At 42.8% G+C, this 26,488-nt stretch overlaps 1 protein-coding gene across 3 annotated transcripts in view; it reads left to right on the forward strand.

The window, feature by feature from the left end:
* PTPN14 (protein tyrosine phosphatase non-receptor type 14) overlaps positions 1-26,488 on the forward strand; it is a 175,800-nt gene that overhangs the window by 114,647 nt on the left and 34,665 nt on the right. For all 3 annotated transcript variants that reach the window (XM_028164870.2, XM_057546071.1, XM_057546080.1), the window contains 5 exons: positions 10,781-10,878; positions 13,193-13,260; positions 19,911-19,981; positions 20,925-21,012; positions 24,961-25,049. In XM_028164870.2, the coding sequence (XP_028020671.1) occupies positions 10,781-10,878; positions 13,193-13,260; positions 19,911-19,981; positions 20,925-21,012; positions 24,961-25,049 (414 nt within the window). The remainder of the gene's footprint in view (positions 1-10,780; positions 10,879-13,192; positions 13,261-19,910; positions 19,982-20,924; positions 21,013-24,960; positions 25,050-26,488) is intronic.

A 26,488-nucleotide genomic window follows, 5' to 3' on the forward strand; every position in this document is an offset into this window, starting at 1 on the left:
GTGTTGTCAGTGTTGTGGATTTTGGCCATTCTGATAGGTAATGCAGTAGCATGTCATTGTTTTAATTTACATTTCTCTGATGACTTATGATGTGGAGCATCTTTTCATGTGTTTATTTGCCATCTGTATATCTTCTTTGATGAGGTGTCTGTTAAGGTCTTAGGCCTGTGTTTTTTTTTTTTTTAATGAATTATTTATTTATTTATTTTTGGCTGCTTTGGGTCTTGGTTGCAGTGTGCGGGCTTCTCGTTGCGGTGGCTTCTCTTGTTGCACAGCACGGGCTCTAAGCGCGTGGGCTTCAGTACTTGTGGCACGCGGGCTTTAGAGTGCAGGCTCAGTAGTTGTGGCGCACGGGCTTAGTTGCTCCACGTCATGTGGGATCTTCCCGGACCAGGGCTCGAACCCGTGTCCCCTGCATTGGCAGGTGGATTCTTAACCACTGCGCCACCAGGGAAATCCTGGCTTGTTTTTTAATTGGGTTATTTGTTTTCTTATTATTGAGTTTTAAGAGTTCTTTATATGTTTTGGATCAGACCTCTATCAGATGTGTCTTTTGTAAATATTTTCTCCCAGTCTGTGGTTTGTCTTGTAATTCTCTTGATATTGTCTTTTACAGAGCAGAGGTTTTTAAATTTAATGAAGTCCAGTTTATTAATTATTTCTTTCATGAATTTGTGTCTTTGTTGTTGTATCTAAAAAGCCATTGCCATGCCCGAGGTCATCTAGATTTTCTGCTATGTTATCTTCTAGGATTTTTATAGTTTTGCATTTTGCATTTAGGTCCGTCATTCATTTTGAGTTAATTTTTGTGAAAGGCGTTAAGGTTTGTGTCTAGATTCATTTTTTTTGCATGTAGATTCACTGTTGTTCCAGCACCATTTGATGAAGAAGCTATGTTTGTTCCATAGTATTGCCTTTGTTCCTTTGTCAAAGATTAGTTGACTGTATTTATGTGGGTCTGTATCTGGGCCCTTTATCCTGTCCCATTGATCTATTTGTCTCGTCTTTTGCCAATACCGCACTGTCTTGATTACTGTAACTTTATAGTAAGTCTTGAAGTCGGGTAGTGTCATTCCTCCAACATGATTCTTCTCCTTTAACGTTGTGTTGACTATTCTAGGTCTTTGAAGGAATATTGTTTCCCTTTGCCAAAAAACAGATACGTGATGGGTTACATTCCTGAAACTTTCAGGTGCCTCTTTCATACCATAGAAATAACATCTAATAATCTTCCTATGAGGTGACTAGTCTCGCTTCCTCCCTCCGTCTTTGTTTCTCTGTCAGTATTTCATCTACTCAGAAACATTTATCGAGTGTCTAGTTGGCACCAGGTACTGACATTAAATGGTAAGACGCAGTCCCCAGTCTGTGTGGAGCGGGAGAGGTGCTGACAACAGTGCAGGGTACCACCTGGGTGGCGTGCTTTCAGAGCTGGGAGAGGGGTTCACTAACTGGTTGAGAGGATTTGGGAAGCTTTTACAAAAGGACATACATTGCAACAGGGCTCTGAAGGATGAGTAGATAGATGATTGTCCAAATGGAGAAGGATGGGCAAGGGCATTCAGACAGAGGAAACAGGAAGGGGGTGGTATTGGGAAGCACAGTAAACTTATTTCAACTCAAGTATATGCTGTGTGGTGAGACATGGAATTAAAAAGAAAGTAGTTCTGAGTGGATCATGAAGAGTCTGGTGTACTGTGTCAGGAGTTTGAAGTTTTTCCTGATTAGGGTTATTGGATATTTTGTTTTGTTGAGATAAAATTCACATAACATGGTATTCACTATTTTAACCATGTTAAAGTATACAATTCAGTTGTTTTTACTATGTATGCAAAGTTGTGCAACCGTTACCGCTGTCTAATTTCATAACATTAGCAGTCTTTCCCCCTCCCCTTGTCTCCCAGCCTCTGGCAACCACTAATCTACTTTCTGTCTCCATGGATTTGCCTGTTCTTGGACATTTCATATGAATGGAATCATACAATATGTGGCCTTTTGTGTCTTGAGTTACTTCACTTAGCATAATATTTTCAGAATTCATCCGTGTTGTAGCAATGTATCAATACCTTGTTCCTTTTTATGGCTAAATAATATTCCATTGTATGGATAGACCACATTTTGTTTATCCATTCATAAGTTGATGGACGCTTGGACTGTTTCCTCTTTTTTGGTTATTAGGAATGATGTTGCTCTTCGTGTACAAGTTTCCTTGTGAACACATAGTCTCAGTTCTCTTGGGTATATACCTAGGAGTGGAATTGCTGGGTCGGATGATAACTCCATATTTAACTTTTGAGGAACTGCTGAACTCTGCCAAGTCATTGGAGATTTTTAAGCTGGAGCAAAACAGACCCACGTTCTGTTTTAACATCACACACTTGAGGACAGTGTTTTCTTTTGAGCCTGCGTATTTCTAGTGCTGTTGCCTTGTCTTCCTAGTTCAAGGCGTCACAGTCCACAGCAGTGAAACCTATTTGGCTCTTTAAGATTCCACTGGTGTGGTTGCTAGAGAGGAATCTGTACCCAATAGCGTAGAATGGGACAGAAAGAAGTGCTGTCAGGGTATTCATGCTCTCTCTCTAGGATGTATTGTAGAGAATGAGATTTTCTATTTTAAAGAGAACCCCTGATTAAATTATAGGCTATTATTAGGGAGGTTATCATACATATAAACTGTGCTTCGATGCCCTGTAATTTGTTGTAATTAATGCAGGAGTTCAGGAGCAGAAAGCAAGGATCAGGCTGTGGCATGCTTTTCTCTTTTGCAACACCTGGCTATTATTGGCCTTTTTTTCACTGGCATTAAGGCCTGTGTGTGTTTGTGTGCATTTAAACAAACATTATCCTTTTTAGGAAAGAATTGCAATCCTTTGACTCACTGAAACTTAAGGAGTCTCAGTAAGAAGTTAGGTGTCTCTGGCAAAATGGGATATTGATCAGTGAATGTTGAAAACCTCCGGAACTGAAGTTCTGCCAGGACAATCTTGTCTGTATGTGTTTGAGTGTGTGCACGTGTTTGTATTTTCACGTACGCACGTGTGTTGGCTTGTGGTGTAAAAAAGGCAAAAAGAAAAACTTTTCCTTTTAAGGTTCTCTTTGTCGAGTTGTGGTTTTAGCCCTTTCCTTTCTTTTCTTCCTCCCTGTTGGTTTATTTCAATTTTGCATAGCTGCAGGAACGTTGACTTTGTCAGCTGCTTGATGATGCAGAGTTTTAATTGACTGTCAACTTGAACATTCATTAAATAGAAAAGATTTTAGATAGTGCATGGCTCAGGAACCAAACACATGATTATACCTGAATAATCACAAACTGAAGTCTTCTCGAGGGCTTTGAGGACAGAGGGGCCGAGGGAGGCAAGCCTTCCCGTTTGTCTGGTTCCATGCCCGCGTATGTACTGTTTCTCTGGTCCTGGCAGGTGGAGAGCAGGGTGGGCCACCCTGTACCTTATCTGGATTTACAGCTGTGAACACTCTTGGAAATGGCTGGGATGTGCTGTTTCTCTCGCGTTGGTGCCTCTGTCCCTCTAAGAGTTAAAATTATCCTCTTTGCCATCCTGTGTCCCAGAATTCTAGGACAGCTTGTCCCCAGAATCCCCCCACCTCCCACGTTTTGTCTTTTATGGTAGAAAGCTTGTACATTTATTTCTCATTTGCCCAATATAATGCCAACCAGAAAGCAATGCAGACGTTTTGGTACCTACTGCACTGTCCTGGGAGAACTGGGTTTCCAGTACGTTCTAGCAAGACTCTTTTGATATTGCTGATTGTAAAGGGAGTTTTCTAGTGAGGAAAAGACATTTTAAGTCTTACCCTTTTCTTAATAATAACAATGACAAAACAATCTGGTTTCTCTCTCTGGTCCTCCCACCCCAGTAGTTTTATGGAAAAGCTTCACAGACTGAGGAGTTTAAGGATGGTCCTCATGTGCTCCCCCTCTCTAAACTGTCACATCCCTGCTGACCATGCACATGGGAAGAGATAAGAGGGTTTGACTGACCGTGAACTGCAGAGGAGGGAAAGGCAGATGTAGCTGTCTGACAGCAGCAGTGACACTGCAGGTCCGTAGTTAGAGCGCACAGAGTGCTTCCACTGACCTGTGTTTTTTTTTTTTTTAAACTTTGGGTTTATTTATTTATTTATTTATTTATGACTGTGTTGAGTCTTTGTTTCTGTGCGAGGGCTTTCTCTAGTTGCGGCAAGCAGGGGCCACTCTTCATCGCGGTGCGCGGGCCTCTCATTATCGTGGCCTCTCTCGTTGCGGAGCACAGGCTCCAGACGCGCAGGCTCAGTAGTTGTGGCTCACGGGCTTAGTTGCTCCGTGGCATGTGGGATCCTCCCAGACCAGGGATCGAATCCGTGTCCCCTGCATTGGCAGGCGGATTCTCAACCACTGCGCCACCAGGGAAGCCCCACTGACCTGTTTTTAACTACGAAAGAGCGTTTTCTTTCTGTCTCAGATATCCTTGGGCAGTGGGGGGTAAAAGAGATCGATGCATGGGTGGTATGCGCCGATCAGACAGCTTCAAGTGTTATTAATACTTTAGTAGAGTGAAGTCCGGGTAACTTCACTAACACAGTGAAGTCTGGGGAACTTTTAATGATCCATAATATAGAAGTATCTTTACTCAGAGCAAGGCAGTAAAGACTGTGTGTGATACTGATGATGAACTGCTGTTTACTTTTTAAAAAATGTTGCATTTGGCAACATTTACATTTAAGGGCCCAGTTTGCACCTGCTTCTGCGCACAGCCTCTCCTTCCAGGTAGGAGCCTATTAATTGGAGACCCCGATCTCTAGATTTTACTTTTATCCCTCTATGCATCTTATGAAGTTGTCAGTGAGTTGTTAGAATGCATAACTCAGTCTCCTTTCCCTTCCTTCTACCTCAGGGAGGAAAGTGAAATATCCCAGAGGCTGCTGCTGGGAGAAAAAACAGATCTGAATAATCCAAGGGCCAAAGTATGAAACATGTCATGTAATATGTTTTTACAGAAAAGCTTCTATGTCAATGCTTGTCTCATATGCTGTGGCACAGACGAGGGAGGGGAGGGCAGCTTGGTTGTTGAAGCCCTTCCTTAGAAGCATTGGGATCATGAAAATCACCCAGAAGTGGTGTTTGTATTTTCATTTCTAATTTTAGACTTCAGTGAAATTGATGACTTGCCTACAATGGCTGGGAATCCCATCCCACTCTCGTCACCTCTGAGGTTGCCATGCAGAAAAGGAGCTCCAGGCTCTGGTCTGTGTGGTCCTGCCTTCAAGGAGCAGTGCTACCTTGGGCAAGTCATTCTCCTTCCTCAACAGAGTTTTCTTCTCTAGAAGCAAAAGAGCCGGGCGTGAGTTTTTGAAATCCTTCCCTTATTAAGTAGCTTAGGCTAAGTCATGCTGCAGTAGTATATGACCTCCACCTCTCTGTGGCTTTCAGAGCCAAAGGCTCATTTCTTGCTACCTTACATGTGTGCTGTGTCCACTGCCTTCTTTCCCTGGGGCTCAGGCTAACCAGGCAGCAGTGCTACCTGGACACTGCAGGTCTCAGGGCAGAGGGAAGCGGAGCTGGGAACCAGGCACGGGCTTGGAAGGCTTCTGCTTGGGATTGGCATGTGTCACTCCCTCCTCCATTTCACTGATCCCAAAGCTAGTCGCAGAGTTAATTTGGATATGACCCTCTGGGAGGGGAGGCCCCATGGAGAGTGGCAGCATTCAGAACAGTGATAGTGGCCTACCATCCTCCTGTCTCCACAATCCTGTGATTTAGGCTGAGTTATGCTGAGCCCTTGGGTAGAAGCATAACCAAAATCACATCTTAATGTTTTCAGATTTTCATGGCTATTCCCTATTTGAGGCATTTCTGCTGAACTGGACTTGGAATGAATACTTCACGTGTGAGAGGGGTGGGAGGAATATTTTAAAAGCTGCACGTACTCGGCCTCTGGGTTCTCTTGCCTTATTTGTGGTTCTGTGGCAGTACAGTCCATACTTTACAGAATGCCGTGTGGAATTTCTCAATCTGCGAAGTATTAACAGACCTGCATGTGAAATATACTTGCATAAGTGCTTAGATAAAGTCCTCATATATAAATTAAAATAAGAGAGGAAAGATCTTAGCAGTACATCTGTAAACATTGAGGATAATGTTATGGGGAGTAATTTTGAAAGAGTCCTTTGATACCACTGGCAGAAGTACTGAATGCATGCTTTACTGATTTAACTCAGTGTGGCATTTTTTTAAACTTTCTTTTCAGAATCTTAGGGGGAGGAAAGGACATGGAGAAGTCACATATTTTCTTGAGTTTGGATAGAAGTATTCCAGATAGATGAGATGTCTAGGGGTGGGTTTATAGTGTCTGTCGGTTTCCAGGTGTGATGTTTAATAGCACCGATTATCAGGAAGCCTTTACTGCTTCACCCAGAGAAACTTGCATTCAACCCACAAATTAATCTGTGGAGACTCAAAACAAAACAAAACCCTGAAAATAGAAATGTTACCCTTATTCAATAAGCATAATTAATGTTCACCAATTCTTAGAGGGAGAGCAAAATCTTCACCTAAAACCATTCATTGGACCTCAGCAGTCAGATGGACTATTTCCAGGTCTTCGAATATAAAAAATATTTAAAAGCTTTCCTTGTGGGTTTGGGTTTTCAAAGAGGATCCCTTTGGAAAGTTGGCAAATACTTTCCTGGCACAAGGATTGGTTTTTTTTTTCTTTTCCCCTCCACCCAAAGCTATGACAGGGTGGAGTGGCGTATACTTCCATGAAATTGCATGTTTCCAAAATAGGATTCAGTGTTATATTTTACTGCTGTTAGAATTGAATCTCTAATCAAAAATAAGCAAAAACCAAACATTCTAGAAATAGAATTTCAGCTCATATTCTCTAATTTGGTCTTCATATAGGATAGAATTATTATATCTTATAAAAGTACCTTTTGAGCAGAAATGTAGCAAACAGTCAATTAGCAAAGTGGTTCAGATTCCATTCTTGTTTCTGTGATCTCATGTAGTAATATCCACAATCTCAAATGGCAATCACACCGTATCATTAACGCTGTTCAGATTCTCTCGTAGTCTGGATGGCTTGCAGGAAGGGGCACTGCATTCTTCAGCTCCTTGGTTTTGCTTCCCAGCACAAGCCTACATTTAACCTAAATGACTGGGAACAATCCTGGTGTTCCTTGCTAGTGGATTGGGATTCGCTGTTGCCTAGTGTGGGATGGATCTATAATAGAGGGAACCTGCTTATACATTTTATAGAAGTGATAATTGTGGATGAAAGTTGGGATCAGCAGGGTAAGAAAACTATAACTATTGTTTTGCTGGGTGCTGTGGATTATATTTCCCAAGGTCTCAGCTGATCATTTTTGCCTCCAAGGTGACGTGTAAAAGGCCCTAGCTATGGCAGATAATGCTAGGATAACACCTTTTAAGATGCTTTTCTCGTTGGTTCTTAAACATTAAACCCTTAAATAGTGCACTGGAGAGAGAAACGTGACAGCGGTGGCCCGAGAGATGGTGAGCATCCCTGCAGGGCAGACTGTCTTAGACTTCTCCAGGATGTCCTCGGCATCCAGCCGACTTAGATGTACAGAAAGTGCTTAATGAATATTCGTTAATATCCATGTGTCTCCTGGGCTTGGAGAGCAGAAAATGAGTCAAAACAACTCCAGATACGAAGGAGTGAATGCATGTAGAAGAGTTTCAAACACTGTTTTAATAGGACGGACGTGTAGGCAAACGTTACCATCCTTTCCCACCTTGAAATTGTGTCTTCTGGTTTGTTTGGGTTTTTGGGTTTTGTGCGTTTGTTCTTGCTGTTGTTTTTAGAATCCCATTGTACCTTTCTTTAATAAACACTAACATTCTTTCCTATCGTGAGATTTTGTTTTTTAGTTCTTTGGTTGTTTTATTTGTTTTTATTAACAAAAAAAATTAAATATCCTTTCATTTTTCTGAAGAAAGACCCAGCGGGCTCCTCTGGCCATAGGATGATGTTAACACTTTTCGTCATCCCTCTTTTCTTCTTATTCCCCCAGTTTTGAAAGTATGGTCTTCAGATTCTAAGTGTCTCTTCTTCAAAGACCTATCTGCTTTCACAGTGAACTCTTGGCACTTAAAAGGTCTTTGATGACTAAGGACCCCCTTGCTTGCCTGGGTTTCTACAAGAGGGTGTTCTCCTTTTTGAGAACTGGCTAGGTTATAAACATAAAAGATCTTCCATGAATGGCTCCCAGGCAATTCCTAAAGTCTCTTGAAGGAAAAGTTTCCTCACATGAATGAGTGGACCTTTTACTGTTTCCTGGAGAACTGGCCCAGAGGCACAAGACAGGCGCCAGAGGAAAACCGAGAACCAGGCTGGGGACAGGGAAAGAGTATGGCAGTGGGTGCTGAGGAAAAACCATGAAGGAAGATGGAGGACGCAACAGAAAACATGTGCTGTAGCTTCGCGTGAGAAGAAAGCTTCTGAAGCCTGTGTTTCCCTCTTAGTTCAGATTTTACTGAGCTTTCTCCTAGGGGATGAACTAATAGTGTGCATTGTTAGATTATGTTTTTAGGCAAAAATCTGTTATTTAAGTAAGGTTATAAAAGCCCTGAGCTTTGCTTGGACTCGATAGGGTGCACACTCCTTGAAGCAAAGGTGCTAGTGTAAAGCATTTTTGTTGGAGCTCTTGGTTTGCTGAATGAAACCATGGAACCTGCGATCCTTGGCACTTGCCATATGCAGGCTGGCTGTCTCTTTCCCCTTGAAATGGGAGACATGCAGGCACACAGCAGGCACGTGGATCATGGGAATGCATGGGACCACCCTTCTGTGATGGTAACTCACCTTATGTGAAACGTTTGAAAAATATGCCAGAGCTTGGGGACTTGACCTTAGTGAACAGGGGAAAAAAGGAAGCCAGAAGGTAACATGGCATATTTTAACTGCAGCAATTCAGGTTTCTTTAGTCTTCAATACTTTGATTCACTCTCATGCTGTTTCTTTTAATTCGTTTACAATTATTGCTCCGAAATGTTTTCATTTACTCTGATTCTCTCCTATGAAGAATGAAGAGGCAGGTCATGACTTCCCCTTTTCCCTCTATCATATATTATTGCCAGAAACTCCCTCAACAAAGAAAAAAAAATACACACACACACACACACAAAGGTGGTGCCTTCAACTTCACAAGATTTTTCAAAGTATCCTATCTAGTATTAGCTCCAAATTGTGCACATTCAGAAACAGCAGAGCTGCCACTTCATTACCAACAAAAGATTTTTAATCACAAGTTCTTATATGAAACCTCTGTTCCTATTTGTTGGGATTTAGAATCCATGATACCTCTAACCAACTAAGGATATAATGACTAGGTGAGGGCAGGGCAGTGTCCACTGAGCTCAGAGCGGTGAGCGGACACAAAGGTTTTCTACAGGTACCAGGGACTTGTCTCTGAAAAGCAGTCAAGGTACTTGTTATGTACATTAATCGATTTAGTCAACTGATATTGACAAGAAGTCAAATTATTGATTTGATACTGGGCCCAGTAAAATGATTTTGAATATTTTAGGTGAAAGATAGAATGGTAGTAGGAAAAATAGGTTGTTTTTCTATTAGACATTAAGTTTGACTAAAAAAAAACTTTAGATAACTCCGAGTGTTGGTCCTTCTAATTTGAGTGTAGGTTTTCCCACCAGAGACAGACATGGTTGTCTTTACCCTGTCCCGTAAACCCAAGAGGAGAAAAGTAGAGACTATTTTGTCGAGCCTGATTCTTCTGCTGAAATAGGTGTTGGATTGATATGTTATGATGTCCATGATATCAAGGTAGAGGCAGCAATAATTAGCTCTCAGGGCTGATTGCCTCTCTCCAAGAGAGCTGGACTTTGGGTCACTCCTGTGTTCCCTTGATTGACATGCCAAAATTTTGAAGAAGTACAGAGTTATGGTTACCAGGAGCAAAAAGGTTGTTAGCATTTGCCAAGAATTAATGCCTAAAAAGCGTGACTGTTCTAGAGGTAGCTGTGTTCTAAGAGTATGGTCAAAGGAAGTGGAGTCCTGGGATGTAAAGGTTTGGGGTGAGGAGATTTCTAAGTGCTTAGGTAATTCTAAGTGCGATTTTATTGGCGAGGAAACAATAACACTGTATTAGTTTCTAGAACAGTGGTCTAGTCTGAGATTGGTGTTGTGTATGGGCAGAGTCTGTCCGTCTGAACTTTGCTGCTTGGAGGACGTACTTTGGGTTGGAAGGCTCCGTATCACATTTGATTAGATTTTTTGTGAGTCACAGACGTGGGGGGTGAGCCTGGCTCTGAAAAGCTTTATCCTGTGCATTAGCAGAATTCTCAATGATTTGGCCTATTTGTCTTCTACGCCCCCAAGCCTTGGGGTTTAAGAAATGGTGTGTTTCCAGAAGTTTTTCAGGAGTGCACACACTGTTGAATATGGCTTTGGCAGCTGTGCTGTTGTGGTCGTCGAGGTGTGGAAGAGCGTTTTCGTTCTCGGTCTCTTGTTGTGAAGAGCTGGTCCTTATCAGTAGTTCATCCTGCCGGCCCACAGTGAAATGATGTGATGAGAACACTCTCGAACTCAGAGTGAACGGGACGTGGCACCTGCCACATCAAACAAAGATAAACACAGGCAGAGGTCACTTTCCATCTTTTATAGACCTGACCTTTATCGACATCACCTGTGTATCCTGCTGTGTACACAAGGTTTCACATCCAGAGGCATCGATGTCGTGGGAATGTATTCCAAGTATGTGTTTTTAAGGTTATTTGTTCTTCTGTTTCCATGAACAGATATCAGTATTACCTGCAAGTCAAAAAAGACGTGCTTGAAGGGCGGTTGCGATGTACACTGGAACAGGTGATCCGGCTGGCGGGCCTAGCTGTGCAAGGTAAGAGAGTGGGGACCGGTGTGTGACAGTCCGTCTTCTGTTGGATGCTGGTGTTGCTGGCCTCTCAGAGGGAAAAGTTAAATTTACTTAAATGATCCCTTAGTAACTCTCACTTTTCATCTCAAGGTATCTTACATTAAAAATGCAGAAATAGTAATTTTTGGAGGCAGGATGTTGGATTTCTCAAAGCTGTTTGCAAGTTGCTCATGCTTGTATAATTTTAGTTTTATTTGAAGAAGCAACAGCTTTCATCCCGCCTCTAAGTAAAGCTACATTGCAGGGTTGGTGGAACATTTTCTTAGAATTTTTTCACTGCCCAACATGGTCATATTTTGTGGCTTGACGCTATGACTGGGTGACTTTCACATCAGTTTCAAGTGTGAGAGCTTAAAACATTATAGTGTAATTTATTCTGACACAGTTAAAGAGAGAAATTTAGAATGCAAGATTGTAATGTGGAACAACAAATGTGTGTTAGAGTACATTTATCTTTCAACTTGTCCTACTTAGATTGATCAGACACCTATGTTTTTATCTCCTCTAAATTGTTACACATATTTACGTAACACACCATGTAATTTTTTACATATATTTATACATTACTCTTTATTGAGTGGTAGCTTCATTGTCTTTAGTCATGTTGAAAACAAGATAAAAGTATAATTTTTAAAGAGAGACAAGTTTCCCTTGTAGTCATGATTTTCTTTAAAATCAGGTACCGTCCAAATGCAAGCCTGCCAGCCACCAAGTCCTTGCTATGTGGATTGTTGTTGTAGAAGCTGAGAACTGAACTTCCCAGCTGTAACTGCACTGAAGTTAAACCTTTTGGGTTTGAAATGTCTAAAGAGGCAGCCTTTCCTTGATAACTTTCATTTTTGGGATATTAGCGGGTTAGCGATTTTTGTTGGACGTATAATTCCTAGTAGTTAACTTCTCCTGTTACCCTGTGGATTGGAAGTACGCAAAATATGTTGTATCTCATCTGTTCACCTAAAGGCTGGAAGGGGAAGGAGCAATGCCCAGAACGATATAACAAAACCATCCGTGGTTATAACTGAAAAATCATTGAAACAGTGGAGAAGACACCCTTAATGGGGAGAAGAGAGAGAAGATCCAATGGGTCCCTCATCTTCAAATTGGGTCTTTCTCCTTTAAAATGCTTCCTTTTCACTTACTCTCTTTTTTTCCCTCTCACTCTTTAATCATTGGGCTCATTACAGGCATCCTGGATATTGGAGGACCCTAGTGGTAGCTTTCAGGCTGAAGGAAGTTGGTGAACTTACTCTGCGTTCCCTTTTCCTTGGGTCCTTGAAGCTCACTGTTCAGTCTGATGAAACCTCCTCTAGCTATAATATTTGTAAAATAATTTTTCTGAGAACTCTTATTGGGCAGTTAGAAAGCCACATCAACAGAGATAAAAGTTGTGATGAAATATGACAACAGATAACTGACCTTGGAATTAGGCAGAGCTCACGATCTTTGGTGTTCCTGAGTACCTCACCTTGTAATTAGTTATGTGCTGAGCTTGTAGGTACATCTTTGCCTTCTTGGTAACGTCTTTACACTGGCCTTCTGTGTGGATCCCCTCACTCTCTAGCTCTTGTTACCTAAAAGATACCTGAATCCATTTCTACCTGATGCTAAACATTTTACATGAAATTAAAATTTCATGCTGTTTTGAGTTTTTTTTTTTTTTTTTTTTGAGAGCAAGTAGGATTAGAAGCAAGATATTTATAGATTTATGATAGAGGCTCACTGTATTCATTTTACATGTGCTCAAACTTACAACTGTGAGATGAAAACAGGACAAAACAGAATTTTGGGCATCTTATAACATGTGGAGTTGTTTAGAAGGTGTAAAAATTTGCAAGGATGCTTGCCAAGGGTGATTTACAGTGGGAATTTCCAGCTTCAAATATATGAAGAGATGCAGATGGGTTTGGCTCTTCAGTTCTCTAAATTAACCTTGAGTTGAAAAGTCCCCTTGGCAGATATTATTAAGATATGTGTTGGTGAATACTTAATAAAAAGATAAATATAGATTTGTTTTAACTTTTTAAAATAGCTTAGGAATCACTTTCAAATTTCCCCATTCTTTCTAGAAAATTATGTAGCAGTGCTCACGTGCTGATATTTACATTATTGCTATGTAAAAGTGGGAGTAGCATCAAACCCATCTTGGCACTGTTTTTATTTAATAATAGTACAGAAGTAGGATAAAGTGGCAAGAGTAAATGTGGTGATAAGTTTACCCTATTTTATTCCATCTTTAATGTCATATAATAAAGACTCCTTCCCCTTCTTTTCTTTTCAGCTGATTTTGGAGACTATAATCAGTTTGATTCTCAGGATTTCCTCAGAGAATATGTGCTATTTCCAATGGTAAGTGTAATTTCCTTTTTCTTAATTAATTTTCTACCTTCTTTGGATATTTAATTCTTTCCTTTGAAAATCTCAGAGGAATTTACACACATATTCCCTAGGGAGAATGTCCCTGCATTTATAAAGTAGGGACAAGTTTTGTAAGACACCGAGAAAGGTAAAGATGCCTCTTCTTACCTCCTCAAGACACTTCCTGCCCCCGGCCCCATCACACTAGCCTCCACTACTATGTTCTGTCTTCCTTTCTGAGCACACCCAGCTTGGTCCCATCCCAGAGCCTTTGAACTGCAGCTCCTCTGCCTGGAATGCTCGACCCCAGGTCTTCTTATGACTTGTCATTCAGGTCTTGATTCAAATATCACCTCCTCAGGGAAGCCTTCCTTATCCTTGACCATCTGTATTATACACTCCAACCATCCGGCACTTCCTGCCCTTTTATGCGTGTACTTCAGAGCTCTTTCAGTATCTGAACGTGTTCATTCTTTCTTTCATTTTTATTGTCAGCTGGAATGTCAGCTCTATGGTCCTCAAGCAGGGACCCTATCTATCTCGTCCACTGTTGTCTGGCACATAATTTGCATGCATATAAGTCTGTTGAATGCGTCCATGGAGTAAAATGTTTATTCCTGGGTTAAATTAGGCATGAGGCTAGGTTTTTATCCCTGGAGTATTTTTGTTTGTTTTTTGGTAGCTTTGGAGTAATTGAGAAGAGCTTTCACGAGGAAAGTTAAAACATTTGAAAAACCATTTTAGGGAAAGGCTATACCCACTCCAACATTCCGGCTCTGATTTTAGAAATCACGAGCATTTACCACTTCTTTTTCCCCTGAGGGATAAAGTTATATAAGAAACGGTGCTTGTTCTCAGGGCGACGACAAAGTGGCTGAGTCAATAGGAAGTTTGCAAAATCCTAATGCAAATCCAAGTGTAACAAAGTATGATAGGGATTTTATGTGGGGAGGGGTGTCCTGTTTTGGGAGCTGAGGGTAGGTTGAAAGACTAATGGTGTGTGAGCTGCACCTTAAAGAATGAGCAGCATTGCAGCAGGCAGAGAGGGAAGGAGCAAGGGATGCTGTAGACAGAGGGAGGAGGAGCAGAGGCGAGGCGGCCTGCGTAACTGGGTGGGAGCCAACTGGCCAGTCTGACGGCCGCTCAGGGGTGCGGAGGGGAGCGGTGGCAGAGAAGCCTGAAACATCTGAGGAGTTAGAACACGTGGGCTCCGTCCAGGGGTTCGCGGACCCCATACTCTGAGGACCACTGGATTAGAGTAATGAGACCGTTTGCGGAAGGACGTCAGATAAGAATCTGTTGTGGTGTTCTTGGCAAGACACAGGAATTAGGTGTTGGCAGTGAAGATAAAAACAAAAAAGCAATGCAAAAGATATTTTGGAAGTACAGTGGGCAGAGCTTGGCATCTAAACTACTATGGCATATGGGAGAAAGTAGAGGGTCTGGCGACAAAGGTTTTAAGTTTTGAGAGACTAGGGTAAGTAAGGTTGCAGTTATTTCCTGTGTCAGTGATGAGATGAATCTAATTGGTCCAAAACTTAAAAAAAATTTTTTTAAAATTTTTATACAATTCTTAAAGGTCACTTTCCATTTACAGTTATTACAAAATGTTGGCTGTATTCCCCATATTGTACAGTACATCCTTAAGCCTCTCTTATATCCAGTAATCTGTACCTCCCATTCCTTCCTCCCCTACTCGTAACCACTAGTTTGTTCTCTATATCTGTGAGTCTGCTTCTTTTTGTTATATTCACTAGTTTGTTGTATTTTTTTTAGATTCTACATATAAGCGATATCATACAGTATTTGTCTTTCTCTGTCTGACTTATTTCACTTAGCATAATGCCCTCCAAGTCCATCCATGTTGTTGCAGATGGCAAAATTTCATTCTTTTTTATGGCTAAGTAGTATTCCATTGTGTGTGTATCCATACACGTACACACACATGCACACACCGCATCTTCTTTATCCATTCATCTATTGATGGACACTTAAGTTGTTTCCATAGCTTGTCAGTTGTAAATATTGCTGCTATGAACATTGGGGTGCATGTATCTTTTAGAATTAGTGTTTTCTTTTTTTTCCAGATATATACCCAGGAGTGGAATTGCTGAGTCATATAGTAGTTTTATTTTTAGTTTTTGAGGAACCTCTCTATTGTTTTCCACAGTGGCTGCACCAGTTTACATTCCCACCAACAGTGTACAAGGGTTACCGTTTCTCTAAAGTGGTCGAAAACTTAACCTTATTCTTCTAGGTTAGGGAAATACTGCAAAATCTCTAACTTTTTATGAATAGCTCTCTCCTTATTCTTCTTCCCACCAAGATAATAGCAGTATTATCTGCTGGCCCTGCTGTTTTTTAATGCCTTATTAATTCCACCGATTAAATCAACCTCCATTCAAAGAGATTAGCATATTACTTAGCAGAGAAGTTCTTCATAGGACTTGGTGTCAATATCTGTAACATCTCAGAAGCTCACTCAAAAGTCAGGATGTTTTCTGGTGTGCTCGGCGGGAGGAAAGTGAAAGTGATACCTTAGAATTTTAGAGAATGTTTGTGTCAAATGGAGACAATGAATTGGGTTGATAATTTTTCACAATTTTTTTTTTGTTTTTACCTTTCTCTCATTAAAGGTCTTTATCACATAGCCTTTAGGCAGAGATCAGGAGAATTTTCAAAGGTGATTACGAGCATGAGATGTATGAGTTTGTAGGTGGTAAAATGCTTTGACAGGTTAAAGTGCTGTAAAGCAGCAAAGGAGTTATTTTGTGTATCATACCTTTTTGAGAATAAGACCATGCCTCCGCTGGGCTCTAAGCAAATCAGATATTAAAACAGCAAAGACCTCATTCAGTCTCACTATGCCAGACAGATATTGATGTTGTTGTCCTTGGATCTAAAACTTCCCTCTTTGGTATAGTAGCTGCTAGTGACAGTGGCTATTTACATTCAAACTGAAATTAATTAGCATTAAATACAATTAAAAATTTAGTTCCTCAGTTGCATTAGCTACATTTAAAAAAATGTTCAATAGCCACATGTGGCTCATGGCTACTGTACTGGAAAGCTTGGCTATAGAACATTTCCATCATTCCAGAAAGTCCTATTGGACAGCCCTCAGGATGACGTGGCAGAAGCTGATACCAGCATGCATATCTGAATCGTGAATATTCCTAGGCTTCTGCCATCAGTCATGTATCCTCTCCTCCGCCCCACGACCCTGACCCCTGTTGTATCCTCGATACCCTGTGGCCTGTGGTCAGGAGGTTTAGAGTATAGGGGTCAAGTGTTCTGTGCCCATATCCTGGCTGTGCCACTTACTGGCTGTACAAACTTGGGCAAGTTATTTAACCAAAGCCTCCATTTTCTCATCTAAAACTGAGGATAACAAGCCTAATCTGACTGTGAGGCTAAAAGGAGAGAATGCACGTGAAGGACTTAATCGGGCACATGGTAAATTCTCAGTAAGTGTTTATTTAGTTGTCATCATAATCATCGTTGTCCTCATATTATTATTATCATCAGCATTATTTTTCTGTCTCTGTTAGGCAAGCATAGGATGCTGAAGAGTGCTTTCCAGGCAACAATACTCTATGCACTTTGAAATGTGAGCAGACAGAGGACAAGCAGAGTGCATAGATTATCATTCAGCGGCTTCGCGTAACTTGAACTCTACTCAATACCCTGTAATGGCCTATATGGGGAAAGAGTCTAAAAAAGAGTCGATATGTGTATCTGTATAACTGATTCACTTTGCTGTACAGCAGAAACTAACCCAACATTGTAAATCAACTATACACCAATAAAAATTAAAACAAAACAAAAACAAAAAAACCCTCGCTTGACAATATGAAACTGACACGTTGCATATTGAGCTCAGCTCAGCTCAATCAATGTTTATTGATCGTCTACTGTATGTCGAGAGTTTATAAGCTGGCATTATTCAAAGCCCTGAGATGGGCCCTGGAGGCAATGTGGAGGCTTGCTGCTTGCTGACCTTAGGTGCCTGTCATCTAGTAGAGGGAGAGAGACAAGGATAAAGGGTAAGATGAGTATCCAAATAACTATGTAAGAAAGACAATAGGTAGACTATGGTAAGAACTCTAAGAGAGACACACAGGGCGGAAGAGGTAGGTCCAGAGGGGGAAAGGCTTCTGTCCCACGCGACAGGATATGGAAGCCCTGTCCAGGGAGTGGTAGGTGTGTCAAGACCTGAAAGATGGAGTGAGACGTGAAAGCAGTTTGTGTTAGGAAGAGTCGGCCTGAGGTCTTGAACCCTTGAGAGAAGAGGTCTGAAGGGACGGCTGAGTCACACCGAAGAATGGTCTGAATGCCAGGCCCAGGTGTTGACCTAATTGAGTAGGCAGTGGGGAGCCATGGAAGGTTGCAAACTTTCTGCTTGGTTCCACTAGAGCTTTCAAAGGGAAGAATGCATTCCTTTGGTGGGGGAGGAAAGATGGGATGAATGGCTGTGTTTGATCTTATAAAGTAACCGAATTTGTCAAATGGCATTTCTGCAGCCGAGCAAAGAACAAAGTTAAGTACACAGGGCGCTCCCCAGGTGTGCAGCTGTGTGCAGGCTTGCTCTCTGCCATCTTTCATCCGAGCGCAGCCACTCTCGCCTGGCCCTGTGGTGGGACCACATACCTCAGGGAGGCCCCAGACACAGATGGAGGCGGTGGGGTTGAGTACAATAGCAGAGGGGTCCCTTCGGACTTTTTCTTCTTTCAGAGTAGGAGACAGCAGTTTATTGGAGCACTTTTTGATCTTCAGTTATCTTTATTTTATTCTATTGCCACATGCCTTTTATTAGCTTTTCAAAATTAATATTGAGTTATTCCTAATACTCGGTACCTAGATGCACAGACATAGCTGGCTTCCTAAGCCACGTGGCATCTTTGTGATTCCACAGCATAAAACTGAAAACATCGAGCTTGTTTCCTATCATGGACTTGAGTTGTTTCAGTGGATGGCTAAACAGAAAACAGCAAATTAATCAGTAACACATGAAAAATGAGAGCTGCCAGCAATTCCCTCCGTCTTCTCTAAGGTTTCTCAGGACCATCTGCAGAGCTATAGAATTTCCAATATATAGTTATGTTCGCCTGTTCCAGCTTTAAGAAATATTGATTTTCTCCAGTTGCATCATTTGAGATGGGATGTTTCTTGCAGTTTTGAGGTGTACTTTTTTGGGGGTAGTGTTTCATGAAAAGCTGTTAAATTGGACGTAATCTTTATATAAATGATAGTTTAGAACCAAGGGAATGAGGCATTCTGGATGTTTTCTGTGAAAACATCAGTCCACCCGTCAAGTGTCTTTGATGAGCCTTGGAAGGCTCACCGCGACACACAGCTCGGAGCCCCTTCTAACGCCGCCTCTGGAGCTCAGAGGAAGACAGAGCACATCTGTGCCCTCCTTGGTGCTCACCAGCCTGGGGGGCGTGGAAGTTGCACCTGGGAAGGGCAGAGGCCTCTGGGCTGGAGCCACTGAAAGGGGTGCGATGAGCTATAGAATCTCCATGCCCATCAATGTCTCAGGAACTGATTGGTCTCCCCATCTTGGATGTATTCCTCCAGACTCCATCTCACTTTCCTGCTAAATGTTTAACAAACCCTTTAAATACTCCCGCCGTCATTGAAGGGGAGTTGGGAAGCAATGTATCCAGTTGACTCTAATCCCATGGCAGCCAGCACAGCACTGGTCCAGGGGCCTGGGATTCAGTTGATCGAGACACCAGCTGGTCAGCTCCCCACCTGTTACCTTCTGGAGCTCCGCTGAGGTGGTTGAGTGGTCATGGCCTCTTTTGCTCCCAAGGCCCCATCAACTAGCCTCTGAATGAGCCAGCTCTGACTTCAGGTGGCTCTGAATTAGTTTGCTGGGATTGTGCTGGTGGATAAAAAGGCCAGGCACAGTCCCTTCTTGGGCTCAGCTTTGGAAGGGATGGCGACCTGGAAACTCATTTGCCTGTATATCCTCATTGTTAAAAACGTGTAAGTGCTTACAAAGCATTTTTTTAAACTTTTAATTTTATATTGGAGTATAGTCGATTACCAATGTTGTGTTAGTTTCAGGTGTACCACAAAGTGATTCAATACATGTACGTGTATTTATTCTTTTTCAAGTTCTTTTCCCATTTAGGCTGTTATATAATATTGACCAGAGTTTCCCTGTGCTATACAGTAGGTCCTTGTTGGTTATCCATTTTAAATATAGCAGTGTGTACACGTCAATCTCAAACTCCCTAACTATCCCTTCCCCCCCACCCTACCCCCTGGTAACCATAAGTTGGTTCTCTAAGTCTGTGAGTCTGTTTCTGTTTCTTACAAAGCATTTTTAATAAAAATCCAAGAGGCAGGCAGATAGGGAAGAAGAAGGTAAATGAAAAAAGAGCTATTCCCAGATCCTCCAGAATTTAGATGGCAACCCCAAATGTGCCTTGAAATAGCCTGTTATAGTGGAGAGCCCTGTTACAAAAGTAAAAATGAACCTCTGTCCTAAAAATGACAACCTTTAATTCAAAGGAGTAAAGGGAGACTGAGGAAGTGAAGCTAATCCGGAACAAGTTCGAGAAAAAAGAGAGTTTTTAAGGTTTGCAAGCAAAATAGCAAGTGACCTGAACTGCTTTCCATTTTGGTAGGATTTGGCCCTGGAAGAAGCTGTTCTGGAGGAGCTGACACAGAAGGTGGCCCAAGAACACAAAGCCCACAGGTAAGGCGGGGGCTGCCTGACCCAGCACGTGGCCACTGTCCTGTCCTGTCTGAGGCAGGAGACGTTCGGCCCCTCCCCGCAAGCCCCGGCTTGAGTCAACACAGTTCTGTTTCTTGTAGCAAGTGATTCAGCTCTGTTCTGAGAGTGCATGTAGATTTGAAAACTGTGCTACCACTCCCCTTTCTTTTTTTCTCTCTCTCCCTTTTGTTTTTTCCTCCCTCCCTCCCTTTCCTTTTTTTTTTTTTTTTTCTTTTTTCCTTTTTTTCTTTCACACCAGTTGGCCCACACAGATGTGGAGTTGTTGGCCAGAGGAATTCCTCTCTGTGACCTTCCTAAAACTGTTGCCAGACCTGGGAAGCCTGGGACTGCTTGTGCTGAGTGCAGACCTCAAGAGCTGCTTTGGGTGGGAAAGTCAAGGTCAGGAGGGAAAAGAGTGAGATTGAAGGCATCCCTGAGAGCTTGATCAGGGCCACGTGGAGCTCTCTGGGACATGTGCAGTGGTCCTAGACTCTTCTCTTATCTTGGTTACTTGGCTCCCAAAATGTCATCCTCATAAACTTTTGCCTTTCTTCCTTTTTCCTTCTTTCTTTTTAAGCAATGGAGATTTTTTTCCCAGGTGGGAGAAAAATACATTTTTTTTTTTTTAAAAGCAGGCAGCATTATTCACCAGGATGTCTGGAATAATTATTTAGTGTTTATAGGGCTGTGGCTCTTAATTATATACTTTACCTTCCTCTTATTATTCCCTGTTGAGTAAAAGGCTACTGAGGAATATATTAATGCATTACTTAGTAATGCACCATGCCTGCACAGTTGGTTGGGTGACAATGGCTTTTCCCAGAACTAAAACCACAGTTCTGGAATTTGCCACCAGGAGGGTAGGATCTTCCACTGACTTTATTGCTCTTAACCATTTCCTCCTTTGATGCTCTTTTGATTTTAGTGGCATCCTGCCAGCAGAAGCTGAGCTTATGTACATCAATGAGGTGGAACGTTTGGATGGCTTTGGACAGGAAATCTTCCCTGTGAAGGTAGCATACCCTCTCCTTGCTTCAGCCGTCTCAGAACAGCACAGGCATTTGGAAAACCAGTGTTGACTGAGAGCAGAGAGCCAGAAGGCTTGGCTTTCTTACTGCTACGTGGCATTAGCTGGCAAGTCCAATTTACTTTAGGTAAAAGCAAACCCTTTTTCGTAACGGAGAGGGTTTGAAGCTTTCCATGGTCTTCAGCAGAATATCTCATTTGTAAGACAACCTTCTGAGTGAGTACCAAACACCAGCCCATTTGGTGCCAAGAATTTATCGAGGCCACATCCAGCCTTCCAGTGGGACAAGGAGCAAACATCATGCGTGCCTTAATACAGACCCTCCCCAGCAGTTTTCTTGCCCGTGCTTCTTTTCTTTTCTCTTCTTTGGGCTGATGCGGTGATAATTGTTTGTGAGGAAGGATGAAACATTTCCTGTATGCAGTCATACTTTATTTCTCCAGCTCTACAGAGCCTCTGTTGTGGGTTCCCAGCCCCTTTGGTGTTGTCTGGAAACTATGCCTAGGAAGTGGTTACAGCACATCCCATCCTTTGCAACAAATCCACCTCCTGAAGTGGGTGTGGTTGGGGGGTCATGGTGCAGGGTCATTTACAGAGCTGAGCCCATCATCCAAACTCATTTTCCTCTCTCTGCTGACCCACTTTGCAAAAGATGGAGTTTGATCAGAAACCTAAAGCACCTGGCACACCTCGGCAATTTGGGAGACGCCTGCAGTTTCAGCAAAAACATTTCACTCCAGACTGGCTCCGCTGGCTGTTGTATAAGTGTTCTGTTCCCCCTCTGTTGCACGCTTGCAATTTGCCTTAATGAGAACTGCCCATGTGTATCAAGTAGAAGCGAGCAGGGTGGCCGCAGCTTCCAAAAAAAGGCTAAATGGCTCTTTTTTAGATTTGTTTAATTTTCTTTTGCTTCTCTAATGGCTGCCCTTCATAGGGTTGTAATCCATTTTCCTCGCAATAATACCTTATGAAACCATCTGCGTCCCACTTCCATTTCACCCGCCCATATATAGTCATGCCATTTTGGAAAATCACAGTAAACTTTTCTCCACTTCTAGAAAACTGACTTCTCAGGCCCTGGAAGTTGGAGGTCTTGTCATGGTGGTCATTTGCTTGTGTTGTCTTTAGTAATTCTGAACTGTGGGAAATAGAGGCAGTGGAGACAGTGTTGAAATCCACCGTGCTTGGTTCTGATGTGTTTTCTAGTCTGTCCTTCAGTGGGAAAAGTACAAGGGAGATACCAGAGCTTAGTCCGAGTGGGCAGATAGGCACGGCTGACTCACTGCCAGTGGGTGTAACTCAGCTGGGCTGCTGCTTTTTTTTCTTCCTCCACCACATAGCTGTTCATGACTCAGGTGACCACCTACAGACCACATGATTCCTGGCGACCCAAGGACGATGGGTGGGGCCGCAGTAGCCGTGTGGGCAGTGAGGGGATCAGCTCTAAGTGAAAGAGCCACCAGGGAAGTATGCAGGGCAACCTGCATGTGGGGATGGGGTCCCTTTGGGTTAGTACAGGTCCTTCTTGACCAAGGAAGGTTTAAAAAGTGTGTTACGGATATGTCCCAGGGAAGAACATTTATGTCTAGTGTGGGTTTTTCCATGAGTGGTTTCTTAAAAATTTTCAAGGTTCAGGGCGGGAGTCCCTTCCATTTCCTGACAGGTCTGCCCTTCCCCCTCCACAAACACAGGGGTGGCCGCAGCCTCCATCCTCCTGTGTTGTTGGAGCACGTGGGCGTGGAGGGACGGGGCTTCTGGAATGGGTCATACAGAGTCTGGAGCGTCAGTCCTTGGCTAAGTTGTTCTAACGGGTATCCGTTATGTGTTTTTTCTGTTGTCTCACCCTGGTGGCCTGCCCCTCCCACGTCCCCATCCACTCCCACCAGACCTCTGCACCCACCTACTGGCAACGTGCCCAGAAAAGTCTTTCTGCAGAATTTTCCTGTTTCTTCCCGTCTCTACTTCACCTATCTTCTTTTCTCTCACAGATTTTTCTGTAATACAGCTTACCTTTGAACTTCTCGTAATTACCGAGGCCCTCTTTTTTAAAATTTTATTTATTTGTTTGTTTATTTATTTATTTATTTTGCTGTGTTGGGTCCTCGTTGCTATGCGTGGGCTTTTCTCTAGTTGCGATGAGCGGGGGATTCTCTTGTTGCGGAGCACGGGCTCTAGTCGCGCAGGATTTAGTAATTGTGGCTCACGGGTTCTAGAGCGCAGTCTCAGTAGTTGTGGCTCGCGGGCTCTAGAGCGTAGGCTCAGTAGTTGAGGTACACGGGCTTAGTTGCTCCGCGGCATGTGGGATCTTCCCAGACCAGGGCTCGAACCCATGTCCGCTGCATTGGCAGGTGGATTCTTAACCACTGCGCCACCAGGGAAGTCCCCGAGGCCCTTTTTTCCTCCCCAGTTCTTTCTGTCTCGGCTTTTGCCATCAGCAGCTGTCTTTCCCTTTCTCTCTCTCTGTTAGAAGACGCCTACTTGAATGGAAGCTTTGGGAGGTGGGTTGAGAAGAGGTCCCTGAGAAGGGACACTGTCATCTTTGTGTCTTAAGTGGGATCAAGTATTCTGAGGGAGGTAGGGGTTTATCTTTTCCATCTTAGGTCTAGTTGGGCTTGGCCCTCCACTTACTCCACAAAGAGGATGTCCCCCAAGAGAAAGCAGGAGGCTGGGTGACAGTTTACTCACTGGACGCTGAGCCTTGCTCCCACTCTGCTCTCAAGAACGCTGGCCGCTGGGTTACACTCTTCCAGGCGGGAGGCTGGAGGCACCTGACTGGACCAAGAGACCAGACCGAAGCCCTCTGAGTTCCTCCAGACAGGGCCCAGCAGGTTGCCCGACAGTGAAGCCTGTCGTCCACGTGCCCTTCCTGTGCTCACAAAGGTCCCAACCAGCATTTAGCATCCCGCCCTGGAACGTGAATAGACAGCCGAACATCACCACCCCCCACGATGCCCTAATAGGAACAACAGACGTCAACCCAATGAGAATGAAGCAGTGTGAAAGAGGCAGCGAGTCTGCAGGGTGAAGGGCCCCCTGCCCAAAATACCATCCTATGAGTCTCAAGGATAAAAAATACAAATACGTTACCTCCTTGAAGGAATAGAGTGCTCTTAAAAGGGAACGTTCGGCAAATAAAAAAGAACCCTCAGAGATTGAAAATATGATATCAGAAATGGAAAACTTAATAGATAGGTTAGAAGATTAAATTAAGAGAAATCTCACCCCAAAAAACCCAAAGTAATGGAATGTGGAAGGCAGGAGATAAAATTGGAGGGCCAGCCCAGATGTGCAACATCTAAACAGTGGGAGTTCTAAAAGGAGTGAAAAGGGGAAACAGAAGGTAGTAATTTGAGAAAATATCCCAGAACTGAGGAACATGAGCTTCTAAATTGGAAGGCCAAGCATGGTGGATGCAAATAGACACACTCTAGGGCTTTAAGTGGTGGAAGTGGATGCCTTTAAGGGAGAGGAAATGGTGGGTCCAAGGCTGCTTTTAAATAAGATCTGAAGAGGATTCAGTTCTTCAAACTGTGTGCGTAAATAATTGCACATATGCAGTATGCAGATATAATCAAACTATGTGCATGTATAATTTTGATTTAAAAAACCGAAAGCTAGGGTTAGAAAAGATACTAATAGATATTCATGAAAGAGAAAATCTTAACTGCCAACAAATCTGAGAAAATCCTAAAATTCTTTCTTAAACAGGAAATGTATTGTGACAAACTGAGATAAAAGAAAAAAAGGTATCTGTGTAGTCTATTAGGATGTGCAGTGGGATACGTCCCTTTGGACCTAGTGGCTTTTCTGCCCCTATTCCGTTCTATGATTCATTCCACGTATGGGTGAGAAATGGGGTGTGGTTCCCATGGGTAGGTTGCCAGACCGCTGGGGATCTGTTTCATCACAACGATCTTTTGTTGATCTTATGCAGGACAATCATGGAAACAGTGTGCACCTGGGCATTTTCTTTATGGGGATTTTCGTGAGAAACAGAATTGGAAGACAAGCAGTAATATACAGGTAGTCTGATTTGTCTTTCTCCTTTTTCCCCTCGAGGCGCTCTAGCAAACCCCATGGAGTATGAAAGTTATACAGATGAGTTACGGGGCAGACCAAGGATCAGAGCTGAGCTTTTCTCAACTCTGATAAGATCCGCCCCCTCTGCAGGATTTCACTGGTTATGGAGAAATGCATCTCACTTTCCCCGGGGGTTTGTTTGGGGATGGGGGATGTTCTTTCTTTCCGCCTGACCCCAAGAAATGCGTAGTTGAACCTCCACTGAGCCAAAGAGTGGAACAAAACTCTATGAATCTGGTTGGAGATGGGCTCTTCCATGAGTCAGGCCCCCATGGGATTACCTTTGTCTGGATTACCCATGACCAGTCATTAAATCCACACTGGCTTCTTTCCACTGCCCTGCACCCTCTACCTAACCACATGTGCTAGAAAAGTGCAAACTAATTTTTCTGTTAACGAAAGAGGTCTATTTGTGAAAGTGTGTTTTGAAAAAGCAATCAATTTGTTAGCATAACTGAAAGGACTTGGGTACTTTTTATTATTTTGACCCTTCAACCTTCTTTTCCATTTAACATGAGTAGAAACAGCATAGGGAAGTGGCAGGGTGTCCCCTGCATTACATGTCAATGAGCTTGCTTTGTATGGGTGCCCACAGATCCCATCGTAGTATCAACAAGCCGAAAAACTGCATGCTTGCTTTCACTTATGAGGGCAGTATGGCCTGTTATTTACCGGAAAGGCAGCTTTCCTGTGTGTGCATCTGATAGGCAGAGCTGCACGTCCAGGGCAGATGATCAAAGACAGATCTTAGAGGCAAAGCACGGTCCACTTTCTGGAAGTGAATTCTTGGCCAGCCGTGTATTCTCTGGATCAGCACTTAGCTGCAGGTCATTTTGAGAAAGTTTTCCCACTAAAAGCTTCCTATTTGGCTTTTATTTTCCTAGGTCCCCACCCTGCCATTATTTTTGTCCATTTATTTTCTCTTGCTCTTTGAATAGAGACATTATTGAAACAGGAGTGGGGAGAGAGCTCTTTGGAGCTACAGAATAAACTTTTTGACTCTTGGACGTATTCAATCAACTCATATACCTACAACAAATTAAATAAAATATATAAATACGTGCAGAGTTGTAACTATACGCTTTTATGCCCATGTAAAGCTATCCAGCCATTTTGTCCCACACAGTTCTCTGTAGCTAAATCAGTGCTTGAGTCTGGAGAAGAGAAGCAGACACATCTTGGATTCTGGCTATCTAGATGAAATAGAAAATAGCAATTTGAAAGTTTGCTGATCATAAGTGCCTCACAGGTTTTGTTCAGTTTCCTTAGGAACTGCTTCCTTTAGCCCTTGCCTTGAAACCCTTCCAAGATGGGAATTTACTTCTACTACAGTGTCATGTTAATTGTGCCACTAAGGTGAAGTCATATGGTGGAGTGAGGAG

Source organism: Balaenoptera acutorostrata, chromosome 1, assembly GCF_949987535.1.
Source record: "Balaenoptera acutorostrata chromosome 1, mBalAcu1.1, whole genome shotgun sequence".
Classification (NCBI taxonomy): domain Eukaryota; kingdom Metazoa; phylum Chordata; class Mammalia; order Artiodactyla; family Balaenopteridae; genus Balaenoptera; species Balaenoptera acutorostrata.